Consider the following 11,605-nt stretch of genomic DNA (forward strand, 5'->3'; position numbering starts at 1 on the left):
TATGTGCACTTTGACAATATTGTTTGAACTGGCTGTATAGTATTCCACTGCATGAATGTGCATCATTTATTCAAATACTCTAGATTTAGCTGTTTAAATGGTCTCCAATTTTTCTTATAACAAAAGCCCTGAGAAACACTCTGGGAGGTAAATCTTTGTGCATGTTCTTAATATCACCTCACGAGAAATTAGTAGAAGTGGAGTTCTGGAACAAAGGAGATGACTGTGTCCCTAATTTTTTTTTTTTCTTAACAAATGCCATAATATTAACCATACCGAGTTTGTACAGATTTTCCACAAAAGTGAAATCAGTAACACACTCCTTAAGATTTCCCTTGCAGAAAGTAGTGTAACTTCAGAGTTATGTGCCTGTAGCGTTTTCAGTTTAACATAGTGTGGCTTCTTGTTGCTCTGATCTTGTTTCTGCTAGTGGTTTCCACCTTGTGTGCATACATATATTTAGTTTACAGTTTCCCGGTATCAGTGAATTTAAGATGACCAATAGCACCCAAACTACTTCATTTCTTTTGGTGAATTTCATAGTAAAATACTAAATGAACTCATCTTCATGTGCTCATTAATCTGCTATAATAAAATCTATTCCTTCCTTGATAGATATTCTGAATATTCTTTGTACTGGATCATATTTAGTCTCAGGAGTAAAAACAAAAATCAACCCCTCAAAACCCTACTCACAGCTTTGTTGACTTACACAATCAACAGTGAAATGATTAGTATCCACCACCACGACCATCCTGCCTCAGTGAAGGAAGAAACATGATCTGAAAATGCATTAAAATCCCCAAAGTATTTTTTTAAACATCCTCAATCATTCAACAACCAAGTTTTTTCCTGTCTCAATAAAATGATATTTCCCTTCTTCCATTTGCTCAGGGCAAAACCACTATCATCTTCCTTGATTCATTCTCCTTCTATCAAACCCCATATCCAATCCATCAAGGAATCCCATTGGCTATACCTTCAAAAGATACCCTCCATCTGACCAGTTCTCAAAACCTCTGGTGCTACCACTCCATTCCAAGCCATCATCATCTGTGTTTTGGATTATTGTAGCAGTCTCTTCACTGGTCTTCCAGCTTTGGCCTTTTTACCCCTCTAGTTTATTTTTCACACAGCATCTCAAGCGATTCTGTTCAAATATATGTCAGATCAAGTCACTCGACTCCTCAAAACTTTCCAGTGGCATCCCACCTCACTTGGACTCAAAGCCAAAATCCTTACAATGGACAACTCAGCTCACTTTGATGGGTCTCCGTTCTATTTGTCTAAAAAGCAGCAGACAGAGAGAACTTGTACTTTCTTTTTCCTCTTTTGGCCATGCCAAGCAGCATGCAGAGAGTTTCCCCACCAGGGATCGAACCCTGTGCCCCCTGCAGGGGAAGCGAGGAGTCTTAACCACTGGACTGCCAGGGAAGTCCCAAGAACCTATACTTAAAAGTAGAGTCCACATGACTATAGAAATAGCAGTTCATGAATACTGCATCATATTGAGCTCAGGGTGTTTTGACCCTTCACTAAGGCACTCTGGAATGAGTTCTCACGCTCATTTCTTAAAAATCACTTAGTCAGCAAGTAGTTCTTGAGAGCCTATCATATTCCAGGCACTGTTGTATATGCATACGTCAATAAACAAAACATACAAACCTGTCTACCTCAGTACCTTCCATTCTGTAGGGAGCGAGAGAGAGAACATGGGTAAGTTAATTGTGAAGCATGTTAGGAAGTGATAATGAAATGGAAAAATATAGAACAGCCATGTGGGGCTAGAAGTGTGTGCATGTGTGTGTAAGTGCTGTGTGTGTGGGTAGTTGTACTGTTACCCCATGCCACAATGTCCCACGTGAGTTTGACATGTTTCTTGGGTTGAGTTTCAATAGACTGTATCTACTTGCAATATCCTGGCTTCTGACACGATCCCCACGTGAATACGCTATTCCAATTCTTCCTGTACTTCCAGCAGGACCTGTTCCCTGTATTTATTCTTACTCGTCCATTGTTCTAACAGATTCATCTCCCTGCTCTCTGGGCCACTGGTTGAAATTATGGCTGACATCTGATGAATTTGCTGGTGATCTTCTACCACAACCGCTTCTTCCCTTCAGTTTGGTCTTCGCTCTTGTCGACGCCTCAGGCCTGCCAGTAGCAGTCAGTGGCACCCACGTGCATTCCCTCACCCCAGAAGTTGGACGAAACTGCCATGGTCAGAGATGAATTACTGACCTGCACGGAATTAGACATGCTGATGCAACTGGTGATTTTCTTAGCAATATGTCCAATTCTAGTTAAAACCAGTGTATCTGGTGTTATTCTAGTCCATCACTGACCCTGACTATGTACAAATATCCAGGATAGTTCCGGGCTTCCTTGGTTTCTCAATTCTGAGATTTTGGTTCACTGTGGGATAAGACTTCAGGTTATTCCTAAGGGTTGCAGGCAAAACTGAATTTTTTTTAATCTACAGAACAGCCTGACTGTTCAGATAAGCAGAATTATTTGACACCTATTTAGGAGATTCTGCCTGGAGATGAGTTATGGAAAAATACAGCTCCACTAAATGGCAACCTACTCCAATATTCTTGCCTGGAAAGTCCTGTGAACAGTGGAGCCCGAAGGGCTGCTGTCCAAGGGGTCGCGCAGAGTCGGATACAACTGAAGTGACTTAGCATGCATGAAAGCATTGGAGAAGGAAATGGCACGCCACTCCAATATTCTCGCCTGGAGAATCCCCGGGACGGAGGAGCCTGCTGGGCTGCCCTCTGTGGGGTCGCGCAGCCTCGGACACGACTGAAGCGACGCAGCAGCAGCGGCAGAAACTTCTCACTTTTCTCTCTTCAAACTCTGAGTTTCTCCTAGTCCAGCCATGCTCCCAGAGGTTTTAAGCGGATTGATTAGTGCTTGAAAAGCACCTTTATACATGAAAAGTAGCTAAGTACTAATTTAATCTTTTAAAGTCTGGCCTGGATTATTCCTGGTGCAGCTCTCATTTCATACTTTTTCCATAATGTCACCAGATTGTAGACAGTTACTAGGACTAGAACTGTTCTATGACCCAACACGCAAAATGGCTCTGGGCAGGAACGCTGATTCTAACAATGACCTACTCCTTTAAAAAGATTCCTGCTGGCCCCCTGGGGCCGCAGGCACGCGGGGCCGCGCTTCCCCGCGGCGGCCGCCAGAGTGGGAGGTACTGGGCGCGAGCGCGCGCCGGTTCGGGAGCGCGCGCGGGCTCGAGAACGCGCCGAGCGCCGGGCCGGGCTGTCGGGAGCCGCGCCGGCCGTTGGGGGGCGCCCGTTGGCGGCGCACTCTCTAACGTCAGCGGCGAGCCACACGAGGCAGAGGCGGTGGCGGTGGCGTGGCCCTCGCTGGTGGCCTTGGCGGCGGCGGCGACGGAGCGTGAGTGGACCAGGACCGAGGTCGAGGCGCGCTCTCCCCCACAGAAATGACTGACCACGCGGTGTCCAACAGTGCCTTGGCGAGTCTTTTTGAGTGTCCGGTGTGTTCGAACCATGTCTTGCCTCCAATTACACAGTGCCAGAATGGCCACCTCGTTTGTCGTGAATGTCGCTCAAGGCTCGCCCACTGTCCAACTTGCCAGGGCCCGCTGACAGCCGTTCGCAACTTGGCCATGGAGAGAGTGGCCGATTTAGTACTCTTCCCGTGTAGATACGCCTCTTCGGGATGCGGAGCAACCGTGCCGCCCACAGAAAAAGCAGACCACGAAGAACACTGCGAGTTTAGGCCCTGTCGTTGCCCTTGCCCTGGCGCTTCCTGTGGGTGGCAAGGCGCCATGGATGCCGTTGTACCACACGTGATGCAGCACTATAACAACTCCGTTATAACCCTGCAGGGAGAAGTTGTCGTTTTCCTTGCAGTCAACATTAATCTGGCTGGTACCCTCAACAGGGTGATGGTGCAGTCCTGTTTTGGGTCTCACTTCTTACTAATTTTGGAGAAACTGGAAATCCACGACAGTTTCCAGAAATTCTTTGCCGCTGTCCAGCTGATAGGAACACGCGAGCAAGCTGAACATTTTACTTATCGACTTGAGCTAAACGGTACGAGACGGCGATTGATGTGGGAAGCCACGCCTCTATCTATTCATGAGCGAATTGAAACAGCGTTTCTGAACTGTGACTGCCTAGTTTTATACCCCAGAGTTGCAGAACTTTTCGCAGAAAATGGCGATTTAAGCATCAACGTAACTATTTCCATGACTTGAAATGGTGATCAGACATTTTCTGACGAGTGTTTAAAACCAAAACATTCAGTTTCACAGAGAAGAAGGCACCCGTCTTCCTACCAACCAGAAACTTTGGGTAGGTTGAAGCTAGAGACATTAAGCTACAGAAGATGAAAGGGTGTTCAATACAGGAAATAGTTGCATGTAATAACACTAATAGATTTAAAATAAGCCAACAGTAAACCACTAGAAAATATAGGTATATTTATACGCGAGATGGGCATCTTTGGAATTAAAATAGGAACCTTTGTAAACTAATTCTGAAGTTTTGTTTATGGTAGATTGAATGTACTGTTGAAAAATACTGGGTTCTTTTTTCTGTGCCTGAACTGTGTGAGAGTGTGTGTGTGTGTGCGCGCACACACATGCTTGGATTTCTTCTCCTATAACTGACAAGCCATGTTGACTGGTCTTCGACCACTGCGTTTCCCTTCTGTGAGTCAATACATAGTGCTCTTGTGTGTATTTTTGAGTGTGTGTTTATGCATTTGCTAATTTTTAATTCTAGTTTTTAATTAAAAAAATTTGACTTTCTTTTCTGTAAAAGAAACTAAAACGACTCTTATTTATTTGATGTCACCACAAAGAGTTTTTCAGGGATTTGGAAATGAGAGCATTTTGTATTTGGTGTAGAGCAAAAAAAGCTATTCATGTAAAGGGTTTTCCTGAGAGCTCCACTGGTGAAGAATCTGGCTGCAATGCAGGAGAGCATGGTTCGATTGCTGGGTGGGAGAAAAATCCGCTGGAGCGGGATAGGCTACCCACTCCAGTATTCTTGGGCTTCCCTTGTGGCTCAGCAGCTAAAGAACTGCCTGAAGTGTGGGAGATTTGGGTTCGATCCTGGGGTTGGGAAGAATCTCTGGAGAAGGGAAAGGCTACCCACTCCTGTACTCTGGCCTATGTGGTCGCACAGATTGGGAGAAGGGACAGACTACCCACTCCAGTATTCTTGGGCTTCCCTTGTGGCTCAGCTGGTAAAGAACTGGCTTGCAGTGTCGGAGATCTGGGTTGGATATCTGGGTTGGGAAGATGCCTGGAGAAGGAATGGCTACCCACTCCAGTATTCTGGCCTGGACAAGTCCATGGAATGTATAGTCAATGTGGTCGCAAAGAGTGGGATAAGGGATAGGCTACCCACTCCAATATTCTTGGGATTACCTTGGGGCCCAGCTAGTAAAGAATCCACCTGCAATGTGGGAGATCTGGCTTTGAACGGGTACCCATTGCAGTTTTCTGGCCTGGAGAATTCCATGCACTGTATGCTCCTTGTGGTCAGAAAGAGTGGGAGGAGCGCTAGGCTACCCACTGCAGTATCCTTGGGCTTTCCTTGTGGCTCAGCTGGTAAAGAATCCGCCTGCAATGTCGGAAGTTTGGGTTTGACCCCAGCTTGGGAAGATGCCCTGCAGAAGGGAAAGCCTTACCCACTCCAATATGCTGGCCTGGAGCATTACAAGGACTGTAGATCGCCTGGAGAAGGGAATGGGTACCCACTGGAGTATTCTAGCCTGGAGAATTCCATGGACTTAGAGTCCATGTGGTCAAAAGAGTGGGAGAAGGGATCGCCTACCCATTCCAGTATAACTGGGCTTCCCTTGTGGCTCAGCTGGTAAAGAATCCGCCTGCACTGTGGGAGATCTGGGTTGGATTCCTGGATTGGGAATATCCCCTGGAGAAGGGAATGGCCACCCACTCCAGTATTCTGGCCTGGAGAATTCCATGGACTGTATATCCTCTGGAGAATGGAATGGCTAGCCACTCCGGTATTCTCGCCAGGAGAATTCCATGCACTGTGTACTCCATGTGGTCACAAAGAGTGAGAGAATGGAGAGACTACCCACTGCACCATTTTCGGGCTTTCCCTGTGGCTTAGCTGGTAAAGAATCTGCCTGCAATGTGGGAGATCTGGGTTCGATCCCTGGGTTGGGAAGATCCCCTGGAGAAGGGAAAGGCTACCCACGCCAGTATTCTGGCCTGGTGAATTCCATGGACTGTATCGTCCATGTGGTCGCAAAGTGTGGGAGAAGGGATTGGATACCCGCTTCTCTATTCTTGGGCTTCCTTTGTGGCTCAGCTGGTAAAGAATCAGGCTGCAAAGTGGGAGATCTCAGTTTGATCCCTGGTTGGGAAGATCCCCTGGAGAATGGAAAGGCTATGCACTCTAGGACTCTGGCCTGCAGAATTCCACAGACTGTAGATCCCCTGGAGAAGGGAATGACTACCCACTCCAGCATTCTGGCCTGGAGAATCCATGGACTCTACAGCCCATGCGTTCACAAGAGTCAGACAGTCCTGAGCGACTTTCTTTCATTGCAGATTAGCTAAAATGCCATGGAAATTTTGTTTCAAAACTCAGACTTGGAATTTGAGTTCATCAATAGACTAGATTCATTTTCATGAGAATCTTGGTATTGTATGTCTCTTCCTTCTTCCTTAAACATTTCATTACATTTTTCACAAATATCTCTTAACAGGTTGTGATGAGATATTTCTCTTCCAGGACTGATTAAAAGATATTCATTTGGATTTATAACCAAATCTCTATGAGAAAAACAAGTCGGACTATGACTCCTACAGTCAATGCAGGAATATTAATACCACTGAATTGTATACCTTTCTATCAATGTCACCTTTCCAGTTACCTTGCTCAAAGTAAAACAGAAAGGTAAAAGCTAATAATCTGATCTGAAGCTACCAAGGGTTGAAACAGGCAGGTTATTGAAAGGTGCTGAGAGAACGTGTGGCTGTGTCATTGTTTTTAACTCTGAACAAGTTCAAAGTTGTTAGCGAGTTGTTAGTTGCTCTAAAATTAGTTCCTAAACTTTATAATAAAGATTTGATAGACAACAAGGTCTTAATGTATAGCACAGTGAACTATATTTAATATCCTGTGATAAACCATAAAGGAATCACTTTGCTGTGCAGCAGAAATTAACACAACAGTGTGAATCCACTATACTCCAGTAATTTTTTTTTTAAGAGTAAGATTTCTTGGTTTATTGCATCTACCTAAGGGAATGAGGATCTACTCTTCTCCATAATATAGATCATATTTACTTTATGGTCTTCCGGGCTAGCTCTACGCATTACATTGTTAAGGATGTCAAACATTTAACAACCTTGTCATGTTAATTATTGATTTTGCAAGCCTTACTTTTGGAAATAATGCTTTACTTGCTTTTGCCCTTTGAGGAGTTCTGTAGTATAGTCGCTAAAAAATTAAATGAAGAAAATCGATAATTACATCACAAATAAAGATGTGCATATTAAATTTTGATGTTTTTGAAACTATTGCTATATTAAAAATGAGCTGAACATTTAAACCATAAATTGTCTTAGGAATATACGTGTTCAACGATATCAACTGCATTTAACCAGTTAAAGCAATAATAATGAATACATGAACAAAGCTAGAATACTGGACAAGCTATCTTTAATGCAAAAGTAGAGAAGAATCATCTATGATATTCAATAGGAAATCTAAATAGTTAACCTCTAGGGGGAACGGAGAAGGCAATGGCACCCCACTCCAGTACTCCTGCCTGGAAAATCCCATGGATGGAGGAGCCTGGTGGGCTGCCGTCCATGGGGTCGCTAAGAGTCCAACACGACTGAAGCGACTTAGCAGCAGCAGCAGCAGCAGCAGCAGCACGGGAGGAAAGCACTTCTATGAAAACAGTACCATTCCCACATCTTTCCGTGCTTACATAGTAAGCTTATAACTAGAGGGTGAGCATGGGGTACTTTAGCCATGGAATAGTAAATGTTTAAGAGGTGGAAAGCTAAGAGGAAAAGTGAATGACCGAATCTCAGTGTGTATGAATGGTTAGTAGCTAGGTGCTACAGTCCTATAAATGACTGCTGGGGTTGCAGTTTCACCAATTTATTAAGAACCAGAGAAGGATGAATATTAGAGTTAGTCAAGATGGCGGGGGTGGGAATTAAAACACACTCCTGGGGAACTAAACAAATGCTATCACTGGACAACAGATGAACAGTGACAGATACAATTTACTATCTCCATACAAGTCAATGCACATTGGAAAAAATTAAACTGCTTGCAGACCCTGAGAGATTTTGAATTTGTGTTGGGTTGACAGAGAAATTCATCTGAGGTTTCTCCATTACATCTTAACAGAAAACCTGGAAGAACTTTTTGGCCAACCCAATATATCCTGAGAGGGGGAACAAAACCCTTAAATGTCCAACACGGAAAATTCAGTGAGATTGTCTGCTCAGTGCTGACTGTTGTCAAATGCTAAGCAAAATATGAGAAGCATTTTGAAACAAGTGAAAAATTATTCAAAAGATATAATGACATACCACGTACATATTCCTAAGGCTTATGACCACAACACACCAAAAATAATACATACATACGTATGATATTCATTTGGCCTTGTTTAGAGCAAACAAATGTCTCCAAATTTATTTTGGTGTCGTGAAATATAATTGAGGATACACAGCATTTCGCTATCCCTCTGTGTCATAAAATAAAATAGGAAAAGAAAATACACAGAACCACAGAGGTTTAGCATAAATAGGTCTGGAAGAGAGTATATAATCGTAACAGAAGGTAGTACGGGATAGCGGCTGTGAGCATAGGCTTTCGAATCAGACACACCAAAGTCCCAATCCCACCTTATCGATAAAAATGCTGTCCTTAGCTCGTGAGATTAACCCATTGTGTAGTCTACTAATTCCCAATAAGTGAAGGTTGGAAAAAAATGTAGGCTTCCTGTCATAGATAACCATATAGCTTTTCTAGATCTCAATAGGGCCAACTGAGGTTCTATATTCTTTAATAAATGTTTCTACTGAAACATAACAATATGCATTCTAAAAAGTATACAAATCCAAGCATACAGCTCAATGAATTTTCACAGCATGAAGAGATCTGTGTGGGAGTTTCCTGGTTGCCTAGTGGTTAGGACTCTGGGCTTTCAATGCCACGGCCAGAGTTCAATCCCTGGTCGGGGAACTGAGATCCCACGAGCTGTGTGGTGTGTCAAACAACCCCCACCCCCCGCAAAAATAAAAACCCCTGTGTAACCACTCCCCAAGTCAAATAGAACATTCCCCTTCCCATTCATTATCCTCCTCCTACTCAAAATTAATCACTATTTATTATCATAGATTAGGTTTGTGTTTTTGAACTTTATATAACTGTAATCAAAGAGTATGTAGTCTTTTGTGGCTGACAGCTTTCACTCAATATGGTGTTTATGAGTTTCCTCCACATTGCTGCCTGTGGTAACTGTTTGTTCGATTTCACAGCTGTGAAGCATTGAATTAACTGAATATACTTAGTGTATCCATTTTCCTGTTGATAAACATTTACTTGCTGGTTCTCATATGATGCTGCTGTGAAATTTCGTGTACATGATACTGGTGAATCTATGTATGTATTTATGTTGGTATGGAATTTCTGGGTCATAAGTTAAGCATATATTCAGCTTTAATCAAGATAGAGAGGCCATTTTCCAAAGTGGCTGTACCAATTTTCACTTCCATCAGCAGTATATAAGAATTCCTGCTGTTCCATTTCCTAGCCAACACTTTTAGTTTTTGTAAATTTTCGTATAATTCTGGTAGGTGTCATCATTTGCATTGCAGGTGGGTTCATTACCAATTAAGCTATCAGGGATATTACTGAGAAAAAGGAAACCAATCTAAGAAGAATACATACTGTTTGATTCCAACTCTGACACTCTAGAAAGGGCAAAACTATGTAGATGGTAAAAAGATCAGTGGTTGCCAGGTGTTAGGGTGGAGGGAGGGATGAATCGGCAGAGCAGAGAAGTGTTCAGGGCAGTGAAACTATTCTGCTTGAACTATAATGGTGGATCCATGTTGTTATGCATTTGTCAAAACCCATAAAACGTACTTCCCTATTGTAGTTTCCCTGGTATAGCTTCCCTGAATATAGCTTCCCTCGTGACTCAGATGGTAAAGAATCTGCCTGCAATGCACGAGACTCAAGTTCGATCCCTGAGTCAGGAAGATCCCCTGGAGAAGGGAATGGCCAGCCACTGCAGTATTCTTGCCTGGAAAACCCGATGGACAGAGGAGCCTGGCGGGCTACAGTCCATGGGGTCACAAAGAGTTGGACACGATTGAGTGACTGACACTAGGGGGTGTACGGCACCAAGAGTGAGGCTAACATAAATAATGGTCTTTGGGTGATCATGATGTGTTGATGTAGGTCCCTTATTTGTAATAAATATACCACCCTGGTGGAGGATGTGATAGTAGGCAAGGCTATGCATGTGTGGGGTTAGTGTGTTTATGGGAACTCCCCATCCTTTCTCCTCAATTTTGCTGTGAACCTAAAAGTGCTCTAAAAGACAGAGTCTATTTTAAAAAAGTAAAGTAAAAGCTAATGGCTCCTCATTGGGGGATATACTAAGGAAGTGACCCCTGTGGGCTTTATCATAAGACTATGGAGAGGCCAAGACCTGCAGAAATTTTTAGAAGCCTGCAAGCTTTTACTCATTCCCATCAACTTTTCAATTAAAATTATGCTTTCATTGTCTTCATTATCTAGGAATAGGAGGAAAATTAGGACTGTATTTCAGGGCCTCTCTTTCCTCCTGTGTCGGGTAGGGCTGGTCTTTATGTAAGTATTAATAGTCACCTACCTGGTAGAATAAGAGAGATGCTTCAAGGCTACATTTGACCCAAATCTCACCTGCTATTCTGTCATGGAATCACCTTCTTCCTCTCGTGGATTGAAATGTATCCTGCCTGCTTCTCATTTTTAACACGTCTAGTATGTAGCCCATCACCAAATGACACATGGAAGGTATTCAATAAGTGCTTGTTGAATAAATTAGTTATTGATTCTGGTTTTTTTAAATAGGAGAAACATCCCTGCCCCCACCCCCACCCCCCGTTTTTACTTCTCGAACTTGTCAAAGTCAAATTCTTAAAGCCCAACTATCTCACAACTTTCTTTGAAACTTGCTTCTTACAAGGGCAAATAACATGACTTTGAAACAAATAGATTCTGTCAAAAGGAGTTGATAGTCCAGTTGATTGTGAATTCACTGATGTTGCAGTTAGGAATGCTCATTCTCAAATAGGCTGAGTTCCATATTTGGGGTACAAAACACACATGAAATACAAATTATTTACTGCTTCTCCTGGTAGAAAGGTCAGATGGCACTCTAGGGTTTTTAGCTATAATGAAAAGTAAATTAGAAGCGATTTCTGTAAGTTCAGCTTTCTTTCTTATTCTTTCCCCTTCTGTTATACTCCTCTTAAGGCATTATTGCTTCTTCCTGTACCTTCCTGCGTCCATGCAAAGCGACAGTGGTACACATCTTCTGTCACTGCCTTGCCGCC

The 11,605-nt window shown here is 43.2% G+C and overlaps 1 protein-coding gene across 1 annotated transcript; it reads left to right on the top strand.

Moving 5' to 3' along the window:
• The first annotated feature begins 3,460 nt into the window (after positions 1 to 3,460).
• Positions 3,461 to 4,240, top strand: LOC128070009 (E3 ubiquitin-protein ligase SIAH1-like). The gene has a single exon (XM_052663304.1). It carries the CDS (start codon positions 3,461 to 3,463, stop codon positions 4,238 to 4,240), a length of 780 nt encoding a protein of 259 aa, XP_052519264.1.
• Positions 4,241 to 11,605: the final 7,365 nt, after the last annotated feature.

Source organism: Budorcas taxicolor, chromosome X (assembly GCF_023091745.1).
Source record: "Budorcas taxicolor isolate Tak-1 chromosome X, Takin1.1, whole genome shotgun sequence".
Classification (NCBI taxonomy): Eukaryota; Metazoa; Chordata; class Mammalia; order Artiodactyla; family Bovidae; genus Budorcas; species Budorcas taxicolor.